Source organism: Sardina pilchardus, chromosome 12, assembly GCF_963854185.1.
Source record: "Sardina pilchardus chromosome 12, fSarPil1.1, whole genome shotgun sequence".
NCBI lineage: Eukaryota > Metazoa > Chordata > Actinopteri > Clupeiformes > Clupeidae > Sardina > Sardina pilchardus.
In genome coordinates, this window is record NC_085005.1 from 2,103,567 (window position 1) to 2,125,731 (window position 22,165).

Consider the following 22,165-nt stretch of genomic DNA (forward strand, 5'->3'; position numbering starts at 1 on the left):
CTGATTTTTCAACCTAAATGGATGAGACAATAACAGTTGCGCAAAAATGGGGTAGTCTTTGCAACATGCTGGGATGCCATAAAAAGTGGAGCAAGTTCATCATTGGCTTGGTACGGCAACTTGCATTCTCATTGAATGCAAATCAAACCAGCTAATAGGCTAACTGAAATAAAACCATGCCAATTTCTGGGTATGGTGAAGGGTATGTGATGATGTGGGGCTATCTTAATTCCAAAGGCTATGGGGACTTTCAGGGTGCACAGTGTCCTGGATCCATGGCATTTAAATAATAATAATAATAATAATAATAATAAATATCTGCTTGCCTCTATGGGACTTGTAACACATAGGGTTAAAATAGGGGTTCCAATACTTATGACCTCTGTATTTTAAGGAAAATATTTACTTATTTACAATACATTGTTCATTCACAAAGAAAACTGATGTCCTTAAAAGGTTGGATATTTCCTCATTTTGTATTTAAAAAAAGATTTTTAAAAAGATTATTTTATATTTCTCTTTATAGTCAACTTTAGCATGTGTTCCAAAACTTATGGAGATAACTGTACAGTATACAGTATATATACACACACTTTTATATATACTTTTTACCAGTGTTGTATTTACCTTTGCTTAATATTTCTATAAACCCATGCACTTAACTATTTTTGCATTTGAACCCCATCACTTTTTGTTGTTGTACAGTATGTGGTATGTACAGTACAAGCCCTGACCCATCTCAGACTTGTTGCATAGGTATGCCCAAGCAATCTGATTAGGTCCTTCTGACTGCACCACCCATTCCCTTAAAAAATGGCATCCGGATCAAGCCTGCTTTTGCAGTTACAGCTCTCAAACTATGGAGTGATCTGCCCCTAATAAGATGGCCCCTACTCTTACAGCTTACAGCGGTCGTGTCTGATCATTTCTGCCATCATGTGGTGAGATTGGAGATTGCAACCAACTAAAAACACTACCCCCTCGCCCTTTCTCTTCAGAATTAAATATAAAATGACTCCTAAATTACAATTGACATTTGAATTTGAGTAAGTAAACTTGAAATTCAATTGAATTCGAAGAAATTTATAAACACAATTTAATTTGAGTGTTTAACAATGAAGCTTTACATTGCTTTGATATAGTGATCCAAACCACATTTATAATAGGTAATTTATAACAGTAACCAATTACATTTTCAAAGTAACCTATATACCTGAGAAGCTTTGTAGGGAGGCTGGGTGCCATGTTCTTTGAACAGTGTTATTTTTCTGTGCTGTTTCTGGCTATAGTTAGGGAGTGAGATTAGTTTATATTGTTAATTACAGTGCATGAAAATGCACTGTACTGTTCTTCCTATTCTTCTTATTATTACAGTGCATGAAAATGCACTGTACTGTTCTTCCTCGGTCTTCTTCTTCTTATTATTACAGTGCATGAAAATGCACTGTACTGTTCTTCCTATTCTTAAACTTCATCTTCTTATTATTCTTCTTCTAACGCACGCAATTCAGCTTCAACCGCTTAACGTAGAAACTCCATTCGAATTTTGTCGCGTAGGTCTTACTTACGCGATGTGGGCAAAGTATTTTTCAACTTTGTAACTTTTATACTTTTTAAACTATTAGTTAAAAACTATTACAATTCCCCCCATAGACTTAACATTGCTCATTATGACATCACGGCAGCAATTAGAATCTTACGCCAGGTGGCCGGCCACCTGGGCACCAACTGTCAGTTTCTCTGGCTTTAAGCATACAGTCTCTCAGAAGACTACATATCCTGTTAACTGTTTCCTCTGTCCACAACTGTTTCAAAATAAAAGTCCTCACTGCAATAATACACTATTAAATCATTTAACCATTGAAACTACTCAACTATTGAACTGTTCAACCATTCCAACTGTCAGTTATCATCCACTATGCCTCCAGTCAACTACATGAAACCTCCATGTACCTAGCAACCAACATAGCAACCATTAAAATTAAGTGTTTATGACCGTTTCCATAGCAACCAACATGATTATACTGCAGTAACTTCTTCTTTATTGATAGTGGCCACCATGGATACCCTAGCAACAAATGTTTCAAAATAAAAGTCCTCACTAGCAAGTTAGCTAGTTAGCATTGTTAGCATAGTTAGCATTTTTAGCATAACTGCAAAAAAACATCAACTAAGTTAGCTAATCAACCTGGTTAGCATTATTAGCAAATTTAGCATTGTTAGCATAGTTAGCATTTTTAGCATTACTGCTAGAAATCATCGGTTAAGTTAGCTAATCAACCTGGTTAGCATTGTTAGTAAAGTTAGCATTGCTAACATAATTAGTATTTTTAGCGTAACTGCTAGAAATCATTACCTAAGTTAGCTAATCAACATTTTAACATGGATAGAAATCATTAGTTAAGTTAGAGCTGGAATGTTTCATCTTTAAACTGTCTACCTTCACACTATCAACTCTCTGTAAACTATGCAACCACCATGTTTACCCTAGCTACACCTTAGTAACCATATCTACATTATCTATCTATTTTTGCATTTTCATGCACTGGTAATTCCTTGGAATTGCATTTCTAGTTCTTCTTCTAACGCACGCAATTCAGCTTCAACCGCTTAACGTAGAAACTCCATTCAAATTTTGACGCGTAGGTCTTACTTACGCGATGTGGGCTTTGTATTTTTCAACTTTGTAACTTTTATACTTTTTAAACTATTAGTTAAAAACTATTACAATTTCCCCCATAGACTTAACATGGCTCATTATGACATCACGGCAGCAATTAGAATGTTACCCCAGCTGGTCAGCCACCTGGGCACCAACTGTCAGTTTCTCTCAGGCTTTACAATCTCTCTGAAGACTACATATTCTGTTCCCCTGTATCCTCTGCGCACAACAGTATCAAAATAAGTCCTCCTAATTCCATTCAACTTTATATCCATTCATCTTCTTCAAACCATTCACTCATCCACCCATTCTAAACAGTCTGCCTATCAACATCAATTAGATGCTCTACATTCAACTTTTAAACAATCTACTCTGTCTCAGGCTGGCTCTCTTAAGACTAGCCAGTTAAATTGATTACACCTGTATCTGTATCCACTACTCTCAGTAGAGAGCTGTCTCTCCATTCTACAAGAATATAAGGCACATTCCATCCAACATTCTATCCATTCATCTTCTTCAGACCATTCACTCATCCACCCATTAAACTGTCTATCAACATCTATTAAACAATCTGTCTATCAACATCCATTAAACTGTCTGTCTATCAACATTAATTAGACTATCTACATTCAACTTTTAAATTATTTACTCTGTCTCAGGCTTGAAGAGTACACTCTGGCTCTCTTAAGACTAGCCAGTTAAATTGATTACACCTGTGTCAACTACTCTCAGAGAGCTGTATCAGTGTCTCTCTTAACAAGAATATAAGGCACATTCCATCCAACCTTCTATCCATTCATCTTCTTCAGACCATTCACTCATCCACCATTAAACTGTCAATCAATATCTATTAAACAATCTGCCTATCAACATCCATTAAACATTCTGTCTATCAACATTAATTAGACTATATACAACTTTTAAAGTATTTACTGTGGGTCCCTCTCAAGCAGCGTTTATATGTCCTCCCTCGCTCCTCGATCCTCAATGATCTACATAAAGAAAGATAGAAGAAGGGCTAGACTATTCCATTGTTGCCGCTCCATCATTCTTTATGTAGATCAGTGAGGAGCGAGAGAGTACGCGTAAACGCTATATATGAGAGGCACCTTCTGTCTCAGGCTTTAAGCATACAATCTCATTAAGACTACAGATCCTGTTTCACTACTTCCTCTGTCCACAACTGTTTCAAAATAAAGGTCCTCACTGCAATAATACACTATTAAATCATTTAACCACTGAAACTACTCAACTATTGAACTGTTCAACCATTCCAACTGTCAGTTATCATCCACTATGCCTCCAGTCAACTACATGAAACCTCCATGTACCTAGCAACCAACATAGCAACCATTAAAATTAAGTGTTTATGACCATTTCCATAGCAACCAACATGATTATACTGCAGTAACTTCTTGTTTCCTGATAGTGGCCACCATGGATACCCTAGCAACAAATGTTTCAAAATAAAAGTCCTCACTAGCAAGTTAGCTAGTTAGCATGGTTAGCATAGTTAGCATTTTTAGCATTACTGCTAGAAATCATTAGCTAAGTTAGCTAATCAACATTTTAACATGAATAGAAATCATTAGTTAAGTTAGAACTGGAATGTTTCATCTTTAAAACGTCTACCTTCACACTATCAACTCTCTGTAAACTATGCAACCACCATGTTTACGCTAGCTACACCTTAGTAACCATATCTACATTATCTATATATTTTTGCATTTTCATGCACTGGTAATTCCTTGGAATTGCATTTCTAGTTATTACAGTGCATGAAAATGCACTGTACTGTTCTTCCTCGGTCTTCTTCTTCTTCTTCTTATTATTATTCTTCTTCTAACGCACGCAATTCAGCTTCAACCGTTTAACGTAGAAACTTCATTCAAACGTTGTTGCGTAGGTCTTGCTTATGCCATGCCTGCTTTGTATTTTTCAACTTTGTAACTTTTATACTTTTTAAACTATTAGTTAAAAACTATTACAATTTCCCCCATAGACTTAACATTGCTCATTATGACATCACGGCAGCAATTAGAATCTTAGGCCAGGTGGCCGGCCACCTGGGCACCAACTGTCAGTTTCTCTGGCTTTAAGCATACAGTCTCTCAGAAGACTACATATCCTGTTAACTGTTTCCTCTGTCCACAACTGTTTCAAAATAAAAGTCCTCACTGCAATAATACACTATTAAATCATTTAACCATTGAAACTACTCAACTATTGAACTGTTCAACCATTCCAACTGTCAGTTATCATCACCTATGCCTCCAGTCAACTACATGAAACCTCCACATACCTAGCAACCAACATAGCAACCATTCAAATTAAGCGTTTATGACCGTTTCCATAGCAACCAACATGATTTTACTACAGTAACTTCTTTATTTCTGATAGTGGCCATCATGGTTACCCTAGCAACAAATGTTTCAAAATAAAAGTCCTCACTAGCAAGTTAGCTAGTTAGCATGGTTAGCATAGTTAGCATTGTTAGCATAATTAGCATTTTTAGCATAACTGCTAGAAATGATTAACTAAGTTAGCTAATCAACCTGGTTAGCATTGTAAACATAGTTAGCATTGTTAGCATAGTTAGCATTTTTAGCATAACTGCTAGAAATCATCTGTTAAGTTAGCTAATCAACCTGGTTAGCATTGTTAATATAGTTAACATTGTTAGCATAGTTAGCATTTTTAGCATTAACTGCTCGAAATCATCAACTAAGTTAGCTAATCAACCTCGTTAGCATAGTTAGCATTGTTAGCATAGTTAGCTTATCTGGCAATCAGGTTAGCAAATTCAATTTTAAACTGTTTATCTTAGCACTATCAACTTTCAAAAACTATGAAACCACCATGTCTACCCTAGCAACACCTTAGTAACCATATCTACATGATTTATCTGTACATTTTTGCATTTTCATGCACTTGTAATTTCCTTGGAATTACATTCTCTAGTTATTATTAAACTTCTTCTTCTAACGCTCGCAATTCAGCTTCAACCGTTTAACGTAGAAACTTCATTCAAACTTTGTTGCGTAGGTCTTGCTTATGCCATATGTGCTTTCTATTTTTCAACTTTGTAACTTTTATACTTTTTAAACTATTAGTTAAAAACTATTACCATTTCCCCCATAGACTTAACATTGCTCATTATGACATCACGGCAGCAATTAGAATGTTACTCCAGCTGGTCAGCCACCTGGGCACCAACTGTCAGTTTCTCTCAGGCAATCTCTCTGAAGACTACATATTCTGTTCCCCTGTATCCTCTGTGCACAACAGTATCAAAATAAGTCCTCCTAATTCCATCCAACTTTATATCCATTCATCTTCTTCAAACCATTCACTCATCCACCCATTCTAAACAGTCTGCCTATCAACATCAATTAGACGTTCTACATTCAACTTTTAAACAATCTACTCTGTCTCAGGCTGGCTCTCTTAAGACTAGCCAGTTAAATTGATTACACCTGTATCTGTATCCACTACTCTCAGTGGAGAGCTGTGTCTCTCCATTCTACAAGAATATAAGGCACATTCCATCCAACATTCTATCCATTCATCTTCTTCAGACCATTCACTCATCCACCCATTAAACTGTCTATCAACATCTATTAAACAATCTGTCTATCAACATCCATTAAACTCTCTGTCTATCAACATTAATTAGACTATCTACCTTCAACTTTTCAATTATTTACTCTGTCTCAGGCTGTAAGAGTACACTCTGGCTCTCTTAAGACTAGCCAGTTAAATTGATTACACCTGTGTCAACTACTCTCAGCTAGAGAGCTGTATCAGTGTCTCTCTTAACAAGAATATAAGGCACATTCCATCCAACCTTCTATCCATTCATCTTCTTCAGACCATTCACTCATCCACCATTAAACTGTCAATCAATATCTATTAAACAATCTGCCTATCAACATCCATTAAACATTCTGTCTATCAACATTAATTAGACTATCTACATACAACTTTTAAAGTATTTATTGCTATCAAGCAGCGTTTATATGTCCTCCCTCGCTCCTTGATCCTCAATGATCTACATAAAGAAAGATAGAAGAAGGGCTAGACTATCCCATTGTTGCCGCTCCATCATTCTTTATGTAGATCAGTGAGGAGCGAGAGAGGACGCGTAAACGCTATATGAGAGGCACCTTCTGTCTCAGGCTTTAAGCATACAATCTCATTAAGACTACAGATCCTGTTAACTGTTTCCTCTGTCCACAACTGTTTCAAAATAAAAGTCCTCACTGCAATAATACACTATTAAATCATTTGACCATTGAAACTACTCAACTATTTAACTGTTCAACCATTCCAACTGTCAGTTATCATCAACTATGCCTCCAGTCAACTACATGAAACCTCCATGTACCTAGCAACCAACATAGCAACCATTAAAATTAAGCGTTTATGACCGTTTCCATAGCAACCAACATGATTATACTGCAGTAACTTCTTGTTTCCTGATAGTGGCCACCATGGATACCCTAGCAACAAATGTTTCAAAATAAAAGTCCTCACTAGCAAGTTATCTAGTTAGCATGGTTAGCTTTGTTAGCATAGCTAGCATTTTTAGCATAACTGCAAAAAATCATCAACTAAGTTAGCTAATCAACCTGGTTAGCATTGTTAGCAAATCTAGCATTGTTAGCATAGTTAGCATTTTTAGCATTACTGCTAGAAATCATCGGTTAAGTTAGCTAATCAACCTGGTTAGCATTGTTAGTAAAGTTAGCATTGCTAGCATAATAAGCATTTTTAGCGTAACTGCTAGAAATCATTAGCTTAGTAAGCTAATCAACATTTTAACATGAATAGAAATCATTAGTTAAGTTAGAACTGGAACGTTTCATCTTTAAAACGTCTACCTTCACACTATCAACTCTCTGTAAACTATGCAACCACCATGTTTACCCTAGCTACACCTTAGTAACCATATCCACATTATCTATCTATTTTTGCATTTTCATGCACTGGTAATTCCTTGGAATTGCATTTCTAGTTAAACTTCTTCTTCTAACGCAGCCAATTCAGCTTCAACCGTTTAACGTAGAAACTTCATTCAAACGTTGTTGCGTAGGTCTTGCTTATGCCATGCCTGCTTTGTATTTTTCAACTTTGTAACTTTTATACTTTTTAAACTATTAGTTAAAAACTATTACAATTTCCCCCATAGACTTAACATTGCTCATTATGACATCACGGCAGCAATTAGAATCTTAGGCCAGGTGGCCGGCCACCTGGGCACCAACTGTCAGTTTCTCTGGCTTTAAGCACACAGTCTCTCAGAAGACTACATATCCTGTTAACTGTTTCCTCTGTCCACAACTGTTTCAAAATAAAAGTCCTCACTGCAATAATACACTATTAAATCATTTAACCATTGAAACTACTCAACTATTGAACTGTTCAACCATTCCAACTGTCAGTTATCATCCACTATACCTCCAGTCAACTACATGAAACCTCCATGTACCTAGCAACCAACATAGCAACCATTAAAATTAAGCGTCTATGACCGTTTCCATAGCAACCAACATGATTATACTGCAGTAACTTCTTGTTTCCTGATAGTGGCCACCATGGATACCCTAGCAACAAATGTTTCAAAATGAAAGTCCTCACTAGCAAGTTAGCTAGTTAGCATAGTTAGCATAGTTAGCATTGTTAGCATAGTTAGCATTTTTAGCATAACTGCAAAAAATCATCAAATAAGTTAGCTAATCAACCTGGTTAGCATTGTTAGCAAATTTAGCATTGTTAGCATAGTTAGCATTTTTAGCATTGCTGTTAGAAATCATTGGTTAAGTTAGCTAATCAACCTGGTTAACATTGTTAGTAAAGTTAGCATTGCTAGTATAATTAACATTTTTAGCGTTACTGCTAGAAATCATTAGCTTAATTAGCTAATCAACATTTTAACATGAATAGAAATCATTAGTTAAGTTAGAACTGGAACGTTTCATCTTTAAACAGTCTACCTTCACACTATCAACTCTCTGTAAACTATGCAACCACCATGTTTACCCTAGCTACACCTTAGTAACCATATCTACATTATCTATCTATTTCTGCATTTTCATGCACTGGTAATTCCTTGGAATTGCATTTCTAGTTATTAAACTTCTTCTTCTAACGCTCGCAATTCAGCTTCAACCGTTTACAGTAGAAACTTCATTCAAACTTTGTTGCGTAGGTCTTGCTTATGCCATATGTGCTTTGTATTTTTCCACTTTGTAACTTTTATACTTTTTAAACTATTAGTTAAAAACTATCACCATTTCCCCCATAGACTTAACATTGCTCATTATGACATCACGGCAGCAATTAGAATGTTACCCCAGCTGGTCAGCCACCTGGGCACCAACTGTCAGTTTCTCTCAGGCTCCTCTCTGAAGACTACATATTCTGTTCCCCTGTATCCTCTGCGCACAACAGTATCAAAATAAGTCCTCCTAATTCCATCCAACTTTATATCCATTCATCTTCTTCAAACCATTCACTCATCCACCCATTCTAAACAGTCTGCCTATCAACAACATCAATTAGACGCTCTACATTGAACTTTTAAACAATCTACTCTGTCTCAGGCTGGCTCTCTTAAGACTAGCCAGTTAAATTGATTACACCTGTATCTGTATCCACTACTCTCAGTAGAGAGCTGTGTCTCTCCATTCTACAAGAATATAAGGCACATTCCATCCAACATTCTATCCATTCATCTTCTTCAGACCATTCACTCATCCACCCATTAAACTGTCTATCAACATCTATTAAACAATCTGTCTATCAACATCCATTAAACTCTCTGTCTATCAACATTAATTAGACTATCTACATTCAACTTTTAAATTATTTACTCTGTCTCAGGCTTTAAGATATTCTGGCTCTCTTAAGACTAGCCAGTTAAATTGATTACACCTGTGTCAACTACTCTCAGAGAGCTGTATCAGTGTCTCTCTTAACAAGAATATAAGGCACATTCCATCCAACCTTCTATCCATTCATCTTCTTCAGACCATTCACTCATCCACCCATTAAACTGTCAATCAATATCTATTAAACAATCTGCCTATCAACATCCATTAAACATTCTATCTATCAACATTAATTAGACTATCTACATACAACTTTTAAAGTATTTACTGTGGGTCCCTCTCAAGCAGCGTTTATATGTCCTCCCTCGCTCCTCGATCCTCAATGATCTACATAAAGAAAGATAGAAGAAGGGCCGCTAGACTATCCCATTGTTGCCGCTCCATCATTCTTCATGTAGATCAGTGAGGAGCGAGAGAGGACGCATAAACGCTTTGAGAGGCACCTTCTGTCTCAGGCTTTAAGCATACAATCTCATTAAGACTACAGATCCTGTTTCACTACTTCCTCTGTCCACAACTGTTTCAAAATAAAGGTCCTCACTGCAATAATACACTATTAAATCATTTAACCACTGAAACTACTCAACTATTGAACTGTTCAACCATTCCAACTGTCAGTTATCATCCACTATGCCTCCAGTCAACTACATGAAACCTCCATGTACCTAGCAACCAACATAGCAACCATTAAAATTAAGTGTTTATGACTGTTTCCATAGCAACCAACATGATTATACTGCAGTAACTTCTTGTTTCCTGATAGTGGCCACCATGGATACCCTAGCAACAAATGTTTCAAAATAAAAGTCCTCACTAGCAAGTTAGCTAGTTAGCATGGTAAGCATAGTTAGCATTGTTAGCATAGTTAGCATTTTTTACATAACTGCAAAAAATCATCAACTAAGTTAGCTAATCAACCTGGTTAGCATTGTTAGCAAATTTAGCATTGTTAGCATAGTTAGCATTTTTAGCATTACTGCTAGAAATCATCGGTTAAGTTAGCTAATCAACCTGGTTAGCATTGTTAGTAAAGTTAGCATTGCTAGCATAATTAGCATTTTTAGCATAACTGCTAGAAATCATTAGCTAAGTTAGCTAATCAACATTTTAACATGAATAGAAATCATTAGTTAAGTTAGAACTGGAATGTTTAATCTTTAAACTGTCTACCTTCACACTATCAACTCTCTGTAAACTATGCAACCACCATGTTTACCCTAGCTACACCTTAGTAACCATATCTACATTATCTATCTATTTTTGCATTTTCATGCACTGGTAATTCCTTGGAATTGCATTTCTAGTTTTATCTTTTGTTTTGAGGCAAGTTTGTTCAATTCCCAATACTAGATTCTGTTTGGTTTGTTATTTTGGCCTTTCCCCCTCCTGAAGTTTGTGGTAATGCTTCTTGTGTTTGTTTTTTTGTAAACAAATTCAAAACCTTATTGCATAAAGCTCTTGTTGTGTTGTGAAGTGCTAAAACAAGTAGACGGTAACTTATTCATTTTTTTAGTTATATCGTCCTAACCCCTAGCGCCAAAAGGTGGCGACGTAGCAAATGCCATGAATCTAACTCCAATTCCGGTCATTCCAATTCCAATTCAACTTCCTGTGGGGCAGAACCAAATCAATTTAAATACCAATTCATGAATTGAATGGAAGCCAATTCTAAAATTCTGAATTTTGCACAAGCCTGGTGCGTACTATATAGCCGCTAAATATCTACTTCGAAGATTGTGTCACCCTCTATGTCTACATCAATTATTCAATCAACTGATATGTACATGCCGTGAAATTGGACTTCGTTAACGTATTCTTACAATATGCATTTGTACGGAGCCCAGGATGTGTCAGAGTAAGATATTTTTGCATAACGAGAGGTGTGCTCATTTTACTAAACTGTGGTCTCATTTTGCATGATGCATGAAACACAGAGTGCATTGTTGATCATTTATTGAGTAAATAGAATAAACCTCGACAACAATTCATGCTCCAACGACTTCTGTTGTGGTAAATGATACGGGTACCCACATAATCAATGGGCACAAGATACGAGAGGATTTCTCGCAGGGTTCGGAAGAAGCTTACCACTCACACACCAATAAAAACATAAATAGCCACTCGACATCCAATCATATAATAGCATTTGTTATATCCAGGTAAAACTCCAGAATACTGTAGATGACCCCCTTCCCTGCAACCACGATATCAATACCCCAACACATGAAGTGCAGTGAAATTGAAAGTGAAAGAGCCAGATTGGATGACTGCAGTAACCTCTTCAGTTCATGTAGATTTAATATTTTCTGAACAAAATGACTTGCCTGATCAAAATGATGACGACAGCAGATTGATATTGGGGGCGGAGGGGGGAATATAGGCCTAATATTATGTGCCTATAATAATATGGTGCCTAATATTGTGCTAAATTCGTACATATTACTTTATGTATACAGCTCTGTGTCCATCTCCACACCCCATTCTTGTCGTGGGATATCTCACCAACTCTTGACTGAACATACCTGAACTATGTATCAAAATCAACAGCATTACCGAATACGGTGATGCATATTCCGCTGTATGATTCCAGGGGTAATTTAAGGTAAATCTGAGTACATTATGTTTAATAGTGTTATGAGTTTGTAAAGTTTAGGCGAAGTAGGAAGTAGGCCTAACGTAGTAATCTCTCAATGTGATTGGTGAGGCTGGACCAATGATTTCAAACTTAGTGCCTGTCGTGATGCAAGTGTTGGAAACGAATCCCAATCGTGAGTCAGATTTGTAAGTGTAGTGCACATTTGTAATATTGACAAGTTCTTGTAAACAAGCACACCTGCAGGTGTATGGCCGTAGTCACTGTGCGTACCATCAGGCTACTCAACAACGACAGAGATTTCCCCTGTATTCACAAGTCAGCCTACCAAAACCTCCAAACTCTGCACTGTATCCCATTAACTGCATGACAGTAGGCTATTAACATTTTTTTTACAAGTAAACACATTATCAAAATCAGCTTAATGCAGAACTACAGGCTCACACATTTTTATCTGAGCAGGAGAGAGGATGACAGCACACACATGCAGAAATTAGAACTCGTAGGCAACCTGTTGCTAGTTACCAATCATGGATATCAAACGTTTGTTTTTGTAAACAATAAAAACAGAAAGGACGGAGGCTAAAACACGATGTCTGGTCTCCCTGTAAGATAGGAACAAGATGCGGCAGAGTGTAAGATAGGGCCCGAAATCATTTGAAAGCATGGTAAGGTTTGATTTTTTGCTCAGGAACTCATGCAGAAATTGTTTGCCCCAATTAACCCGACTCGACATAATAACAACATCAGTTGTGTTGCCCTCCATCAGAACAGTAGCCTGGTAGTAAACCAGACCCTGGAATCTTTAAGATTAGGGGCCTGGCCAGGAATAATGAAAATGGCCCAACTCGAGGGGCGGCACCAAGCATGCATTTGAAAATCTCACTGCACACAATTGGATAACACTACCACCAATGTTTACTCTGACTGATTCTGGACTTCGACGCATAACACTATGACCAAAAACAATAGTTGTAGCGCTGTCGTCATCAGTTTAGCTCGCCCACACTTTTTGGTTACCACAGATAGTTGGGGCAAAGATCCTTAAGGCGGAGCAAGATACTTCGTCATAGTTCATGTCTATGGGCGCAAAACGGGAATCACTTCCTCCGCATAAAGGGGTGTGTCATGCCCATAGACTTCAATGGAACAGCTCTGCATAAAGGGGGATTTCCCCCCCCTCCCTCTTGCGATTCGGGTTCCAGGAAGTGGCTTCTCATGAAGAATCTTGCTCCACCCTTAATGATCTTTGGTTGGGGTAAACGTAACGTGCATCATTGCTCGTGGCCAGAGTATCTTGCGGACACAATTCAAATTGTGCTCTCGCAAGAACTCTGGATTTCTAGGGTATCAGAACAGGATAATTCAAACAGTTTTTCTACAACTATGTCATTATCAATTGTGATTGTATGAAATATGTCTACATTCGAACATATATTCGTGAAGCTGCAAACACTGGATTTTTTACTTGGAATATTTTACATTAGTCAGTCAAGCTTGAATGCAGAGTAAACCATGGCAATGCTTTGACTTATGAAAACCAAACTTGGTTTTGATAAGTCAACATGGACTGATTGTGGCGGTTTATAGAAATTGCATTGTTGGAACGCTGTGTTACACCCCAATATTATGTTTCCAGCAAATAACAAATTAACAATGTCTTTAACATAAAACACTTTTGTGTCTGATAACACTGCGGTAGATTACAAAGCAGAGACATGGCAAATAGACATGGCAATCTAATTGATGTGCTCGCTAGGCTATCTTACATGTAATGAAAAATGTAAAAAACTGGCTGATGATGCTCTGACGAAGCCTCACGAAGCTACCGGACTGCGTATTTTCCAAAGTTGTTGTACTGCCAAACAGGAAGTGAGATCAGATCTCAGCAGTTGTTTGATGGACTGACACCATGAAATTGGGATCCTTTCCTGAGGTTGTGTAAAGAAATTACAACGTATGAAGAGTTGTGTATGTGTGGTGGGACTCTCTTGGGTAATCAAGTTTCCATGGCAGAGCACTGAAGCTGCCTGCAGTAAGAGATGGAGCAGAGACTCTTTACATCTAGAAGAAGCTTTGGTCTTTCCATGTGTTCAGCATGATGATGTACACTTTACCAGCCATCTAGGGGCAATAGCATCAGAGCCAGTGACGCCTAACTGATTAAGAAGCCTATGTTGGGAACTGCTCTAGAGCCCCTTATGTTGCTAATGAGAGAAGCATGTTATATACACTCAGGGATGTAGTAAAATAAGAGGTGGTATGAATTCTGTGATCATGGTGGGGTGGACTTTTTAGAGGCGTTCAGAACATGTTTGATGATGGTGGAGGTTATTAATGTTTATAACAATACCAATGGTATTGAATGGTTCCATCAGTGTTGATGAGTGTACATATTGCGAATGGGGATAATAAAGTGCATTTTTTAATGTTATAAGTTGCAATTGGTGACTCTTTTGACAGGTGAATAATCTCTTATAAGAGGTTGATAAACTCTGAAATTTCAGAGATGGATAAACTGTGTTTACTTTATAGCCTCCACTACATCCCTGCATCCGCTGCAAAAGCTACTGGTCAGACAGTGTAGTGTTTTCAGGAGACTCCTTCAACAAAATTGTAATAGGACAGTTCCAGGATTTCAGTGTCATAACTCCCCTCTGTGCCTGGAGAGCAGGCATATTTTGCAGTTTACGATCATTTTAAGATAGGCTACATTTTAACTATTGTATACAGTATACACTCAATATTTGTTTAAAAGGTTTACAATAATGTTATCAATGTCAACTGGGTTGTTGGTGGTGTTTGCAAGTTTTTCCTTTAAGTTAATGTTAATGTCAAGTAGCTTGTTATTTTAAGACCTTTTACAAACCTGAGTACTGCTATTTCAAAATGTGTCTGTTGGCTATATGATGTAAGTGGCTGAGCAACTTAATTTAAGCCTACAGGCCACTTTACCCTAAAAGTCCGTTTGTCCGTTTTCTGTATCTATCTCTACTGCATGTCAGAAGTTTTCTGATTGGTCACTACACCATCCTCATTTAGTTTCTTATAAGCCTAGCTCTGGTCAGGGAAGTCTATCCTTACTTTACAGTTATAATTACTTTTAAGAAAGCATGTGGACAGGCGTAAAATAAAGCGATTTTTAGATATTGTTTTCTTTAGACCCTTGGTGGGTGCCCCACCCTTTACATAACTTATTTTATGTTTACATAGCCTAACAGTTTATTTAAGTTAACAACTGGGCCAACACAAATTATTATATGTGTGACCGCCTATTTTAATGTTGGCACAATTTACTCAGGACTTGAATTCATTACATTGCTGTCCTCAAAACTATTAAACAAAATGACAAAAAAGGTTTGCATGCCATGTGCCTACAGTCAGTCTGCAATGAATTCTTGTAGCCTACTGAAAGACGACATTTGTCACTGGAATCGCATTACACAGGCAGTAAGCCCAATCACACTGGCGTGACTGTTTCAATCAATGCAAATAATCAGATATCATCAAAGGTTGCTAGTAACAGAATTGGTAGCCTATGTGGCAAATAACTGCACAACTAAAAAATGACAAATCTGGTTCAGACCTCATTATGGATTCTATATATAATCAAGGGAGAAAAGTGGCTAAATCACTCTTCTCGGTTCTGTTATAGCCTACTCCATTTCAAATAGGCTATACACAATCAACAAGTGTTACCCAACACAGCCAACCCTTACATTCAAAATGCACAAAAAAGTGCTGTAACCGATACCATGACATTTTACTCTGGACTTTGCTGTGTTTTCTGAGTAACATTTAAACCAGGCTACTCTGTAAGCTTCAAGCCATCTCTATCTAACTATCTTGACCATTTCTACTATTTCTACTAACAGACTGTGGAAGGCAAAGGAAGATGCAGGAAATATTTGAACTTACATCGTTTGTCACTGAGGCACCCCCGTCTGTAGAAACATTTCGACCTGTCATCCAAGTTCTCAGATTTCAGAGCTGTTATTACAATTTGGCGACGCTTCACTCCAGCGCAAAAATATTCAATGATACCTGGTTTATCTCGAATTGTGATTAATTGTAGTTGGCTCTGCTTCTTTCTTCAACAAGACAATTACAGCTGAGGAAGTCGATGAAAGTGTTCAAGTCCACTCTCGAGTTCTTGCGCCCCACCCTGTCATCGAAGCCCTTGGGAGTATCAAAGTGACCTTAACATACTGCAATGCTAAATCATTTCATGCGCAGCACACGCCTGAGTCCGCGTCTATTCAATAAAACAAAATAAATACACGCCTACACTGAAAATGGCCTGTAATAGTGAGAAACAGGTCACATTATTTATTTTATTTTATTTTTTAAAACAGCCAGAACATCAACCCTTTCGGAGTCTTAGGTATTCTACCTTTTTATTTAGCTTTACAGTCCTTATTACAAGATTAAAGTGTTAACCCCAGTATAATGGATGATGACAATGACGCCATATTCTTGCCATCAAACCAGCTAATGTGTTCGAATATTTAAATAGTCATACCAGGTATTTTAATTCGTCATTTGTAAGGGATTATCAGAGACTTTGTTTTGTGTTTTCCATGAACTAAGCACAAATTATATGGTGTATGGACATGCTAATCTTCATCAGACCTAGCACTGTCATAATACTTTTTACAGCCTTGCCCATTCATTTAGCAAAGACCTGTTGGAAGGATAACCAAGAGGAGGGTTCTTTTGGTAGGCTATAGAGGAGTCAGACATTGCACAAACTGGAAAATCCCATTTGATTTTAATTTGCATGCCCTCTACAGTCATGGGCATGGCAGAAGGAAAAGATTCAGGCAGATATGGATGGCTACACTGATTGTTCAGCCAGTTTTTGGATAAGGCAGGTGTTGTTTTCTCACACTAATAAAAAAAAGAGTCTCACCACAACAACGCCAGTTAACATATTGAACATTACTGATAGAATGTGAACATACCACTGAACAGCACCATAATGAATCTATTGTGTCAGTGCTTATATTTGTACAGTAAATATGCAATGCAAATGCTAATGTTAACTTTAAGTAGTTTGCAGCGGAATAGAATAATACAGATGTAGGTTGTTGAAAAGAGAGGGGAAGAGGAAAGGGGTTAAAGGGACAAGAGAAGAATAAGAGGAGAGAAAAGTGTCAAAAGAAAAAAACAAAACAGAAATTGTCTTAAACTATGCTGGTCCTTAAATTTGAGGGAACCGGGAATGGAACGTATTTGAATTTCACGTTTAAGGTCTGGGAACCTTGCAAAGATACGTCTGTCCGTACATTGTGTGCTTAGAAAAGTAATCCTCTCTTTCTGTAGTCCTGGCTCTACAGTAAATGGGAGAAAAAAGCTCTCAGACCGACTCCTATTCCAGCCTATCAACACTACTCCACCCATATGGAAGAAAGGGGTGTATTTCAGCAGCGATTGAGCTAAAATATCAACAACCTTTATACAAGATCAGAACCCCACATTTAACTACAAAAATAAACCCTTCAAAAATGCAGAAACAGTAAAGCATGCTGAAGAGTTAAAGATTAGTTTCAGGTTTTTATTTGAATCAGAATGGAATTGCAAAGCCAAATAAGAGGCACAATGCAATGTTTTACAGGATTTCAGCTCATTTTGTTATGTTTAATTCAGCATAACCCACACTGCTTAAATATCAACGGAGAAGAAGAGAAACATATTTTAGATTACCAGCAGAGACTTTCAAGTTTGTATATGAAAGTATCCGTATCTAGCCTTACAGATCATACCTTATACCTTATACCTTCACTCAGACGACGTGCAATATATCCGAATCTCCATTTCATACTATACAGTAGCAAAAGACGACTATGAAAGACATTAAAATAGGTTAAATGTAGAGACACAGTGGCCATTGTATTTGTAGTAATTTTCTGTGCTCTGAGAATCACTCTTTCCTGAAACAGCTGTGGCCTGGCTCACGGCTCTGTAGTGGGGCTCTTTTCAGCTAGATGAGTGATAACTCTGAACAATGCCTTCATTCTTTGCCGGTGGAGAGCAACTTTAGGGCCTTCTGCAAGTTTTGAATGGCAGTGGTCACATCCTCATATTGCAGAGCACTGCCAGCATACTTGCAGTACTTTTGAGCCCGGGTAAAGTCCTCTGGAGTAAGCCGCACATCACCTGAAATAAAGGATGACAGCCAGAAGAACTTGTTATCTTGACATCTTTAGCTTACTTTCTTACTTTCTCACTGTCTGTGTAAAGAAAATCACTGGTAGAAGACACATTTCTCCCGTCATATTTGAAATATACTGTATATTCTATTCACTCTAAAACCAACACACATTTCTGTTAAAGGAGTCATAGAACGCATTTTTTGACCATTACAAATTGATCTTTGAGCCTAAATAATGTCATATGTAAATTTGTGGGGCTGAAAACGCCCCAGGAGCACTGCTAGATCGCCTAATACAAGGTCATAAATAAGCCTTGCAATGAAACAGTTTGTTTTTCCCGCCCACTCAGCAAGTTCATGAATATTCAACAGAGTTGAAGCTGTTATAGCTACAAAGAGTGGACCAACATCATATCGAACCCTATGGATTAAGAATAGGATGTGACTGAAGTTCATATGGGGGTCAAGACAGGTGACCCAATACTTCTGGCAATATAGTGTATGTTCTGTCTTTAAAATAAGAAAAAACTAATGTATGCTAAGTCAAGTTAAGGGCATACATTTCAGGTCATATTTATTTTTTAGCATTAGACCACTGCATTGGTCAAATTAAGTGCTCAAGTTTGCCATATCTTCACGATCAAATAACATTCATTTTTCAATGTTTGGTTTACAATGTTGCTGTTAGGGGAGATCCAACCTTCTTGGTTTGTGTTGAGTAAAGACGGGTCAACAACTGGCATGCTCCTGGGGACTGGCACTGGCTTCTCAGGTCCTGCTGGGGAAAGAAATCGCTCTTACATTCTCATGTGATTCACCGCCAAGTTTTAGATATAAGAATTATAAGAGCAGCTTCCCCCTTGCAGTTACCCAGAGCTGCCAGGCTGTATGCATTTTGAGAAAAAGCTGGTGATGAGTGGAGAGTTTGACCAAATCAGGTTTAAACAGCTTTGGTTTGACTGAAAGCGCAGTAGATCACTCAAGTTTATCCAAACAAGCACCAGCCCAATGAAAATAAAGGTTTTTACCTCACTATCCCCCTTTGAATGGTGAGGACCATTCTGTTAACTCCTTTGCAAAGGTAAACTGTCTGGGTGGGCTGTGAGTTGAGATTATGAAATGGGCCAAGTAAACCTTGGAAGTTGGATAAGTATTAGCAAGCTACCTATAAATTACCTAAAGGGTACTCTGAAAGCACAAACCTGCACCGAAGCCAAATGTATCACAAAACATTACAGAAAGTGGAAATTTCACACCATGTTGAAAGGAGCATAAGAAAATGGAAATGTTTTAAGTCAAAAGATGGTACTCACAAACGTTCTACAAAGTTGATATCTAATAGCCAGTATTCAAATTTCACTTTCAAATAACTGGAAACTTTCCATACCTGTTGAAAAAGGAATCTCAGCAGGTGTGTTGGCTGGAGCATGTGCACCTGGGGATATCTGAATGTTGTTGGAGTTAGGAGCAGCAGTATTGCCGGGTCCTTGGTCAGGTGTGTGAAAGGATGACCTGGGCTGAAAAGGAGATGACGGGGCCTGAGCAGATGACCCATCATCTGTGCCAATCATGTCATCTGCAACACACACACACACACACACACACACACACACACACAAAAGTGAAAGGGGTCCCAATTCCAAAATACCAGAATGTGGGCTGTTTGACCCATCACAGTTAATATAGCATGCTTAATTTTGGTTCAAGTACAAGTTCTTTATTGTTTGGGTTATTCGTCATGGTTTCTCAGAGTTAAACACCCTATAGTTGTATTATTTTATGTACACAAACCTGTGAGGTAAGACCCTAAGCTGGCCATACACTGTGCGATTTTTGGCCCATTTTGCCACGATTTTTGAGTCGTGCGACTATTTTTGGGGATCGGGCCGAATTTTGGCTCAGTCGTGCGTCTCGCATCGTGTAGCATACATGGGGTAACGAGAAGCGATTACCAACTCACGACCACCTCCCGATCGATCGGGAGAATATCAAACCTGTTTGAAATCCTGGTCGCCCCTCGTGAGTCTATTGCACTGTTGAAGCAGTGTTACGAGCCGATTTACCTCAACCTGTCACATTACACATGCACGAACACAGATGCGGATACGGTTCGTATCACGGTTTAGGGTCACGGTTTTCGGTTCGGTACGGTTCTTGTTGTTATTTTTTCTTTTACTCTTTAACACTCCAGAAACATATTTCAGCATAGCTTAATCATCCACAATTAGGCTAGAGTATTTAGAGAATAGTTATCATGTAATAATGCACAAACTGAATTTGACTTCACATAAAGCACATTATTGTCTGAGGAAACTTTAAGCTTCAGTTGAGATTTTGATAAAGCAAGAGGGAAGACATTGATGATTTCAACAATCTTTTCATTTATTTGGCAGGGATGGTGCACCAGCACAAAATGTAGGTCGTCCACCCATATGTTTCATTGCATCGCCTTTTTATCGCTCTCCTTTCATATAGTGTGAATGATTTTTTAACAAGATGTAAAGCTTGTCTTTATTTGAAACACACACACACACACATTATGTAATTATTTATACATTCTATATACTGACATGTCTGATATTCTTAACAGCAAGCTACAGTACCCTCCAGAATTATTGGCACCCTTGGTAAAAGTTGACTAAAAATTTTTAGGTATAAAAATAATCTTTAGGTGATTTATTGTACTCCCACAATGAAAACAATGTGGAAAAATATACCCTGCAAGGCAAGCAAATTTATTCTGAGAAAAAGGAAAATCTCATAAAGAAATAAATATTTTTAACAAAAACAGCTTGCTCACAATTATTGGCACCCCTGAAACATATTACGTACAACATTTAACAGGAGCATTTTCCTATGTAAATGCAACGTTTTAAAGTAAATTAGAGTGTCTGTCAACTTTCAGAAGTAGTTCATGACGTTCTTTTTCACTATGGTATGAAAATGAAGTCACTCAGAGGCTAAATCCTCTAGTCATTTTTCAACATTGGAGAGACAAGAGAATACACTAAATTGAAATAAAAAGAAATTGTGTTGACATTTGTAAGTAAGAGAATGTCTACGGAAACTAGGTATTTTGTTGAAAATGCCTATATTTCCAGTTAAAATGATGAATAAAAGGTTCTAATCATCTGGAAATGTGGCAAACATGCTTGGACAAAGACCCATGGCTATTTTGCTCCCACGCACAGTATGGAGGATGGTATGATAGGCAAAAAAATCTATAAGAACCACTGTTGAGAGTTACAGACAAAGCTATCATCTTGGGGTCACCAAGTCCCCCCCAAAAATCTTCAAAAGTGACCTCACTGCTAATAGATTATTTATACAGCATGTCAGGTTAAAGCCAGTAGAGTCATTTAATGAACAATGTAAATGGCAGGAATTACTGAATGGTACCATGACATGTCTGGGAGTGTGGTCTATTGTCAGATGAAAATAAAATTATGCTCTTTTGCTAAAAACACTTAAGGTGTCTTTGGCATACATAGAAGAATGACTATACTAAAAAGAACCCCATGCCTAATCAGAATTATGGTGGAGGGGCTGTGCTATTGTGGGGCTGTTTTAATTCCCAAAGGCCTTGGGAACCTAATTAAGGTGCATGGCATCATGAACACCAAGAAAAACCTGAACATTTTCAAAGGAAATCAAACAATCTCTGCCAAGGCCCTAAAAGTTGGTCATGATTGGATCATTCATCAGGTCAATGAACCAAAACAAATGCACAGATCAAAACAAATATGGTTTACTGAACACAAAATCAAGCTTCAGACATTGCCATAGCAGTCCCCTGATCTAAACTCCATAGAAAAACAGTGGGATGAGTCAACGAGAAGAATGCACAAGTGTGGACCTAGCAA

At 37.7% G+C, this 22,165-nt stretch overlaps 2 protein-coding genes across 4 annotated transcripts in view; both read right to left on the reverse strand.

Moving 5' to 3' along the window:
- adgrg6 (adhesion G protein-coupled receptor G6) overlaps positions 1-16,272 on the reverse strand; it is an 83,646-nt gene extending 67,374 nt beyond the window's left edge. The window contains exon 1 of the mRNA XM_062551467.1: positions 16,067-16,272. Coding sequence (XP_062407451.1) covers positions 16,067-16,068 — 2 coding nt within the window. The 5' untranslated portion in view covers positions 16,069-16,272. The remainder of the gene's footprint in view (positions 1-16,066) is intronic.
- A 1,419-nt stretch (positions 16,273-17,691) lies between these two features.
- Positions 17,692-22,165, reverse strand: part of vta1 (vesicle (multivesicular body) trafficking 1) — a 39,685-nt gene continuing 35,211 nt past the window's right edge. The window contains exons 6-8 of one of the 3 annotated variants that reach the window (XM_062550895.1): positions 19,690-19,878; positions 19,003-19,077; positions 17,692-18,307 (exon numbers count right to left, since the gene is read on the reverse strand). In XM_062550895.1, coding sequence (XP_062406879.1) covers positions 18,162-18,307; positions 19,003-19,077; positions 19,690-19,878 — 410 coding nt within the window. In that variant the 3' untranslated portion in view covers positions 17,692-18,161. Of the gene's footprint in view, positions 18,308-19,002; positions 19,081-19,689; positions 19,879-22,165 lie in introns of all 3 variants that reach the window. The other 2 variants (XM_062550894.1, XM_062550896.1) reach the window with 2 other exon arrangements.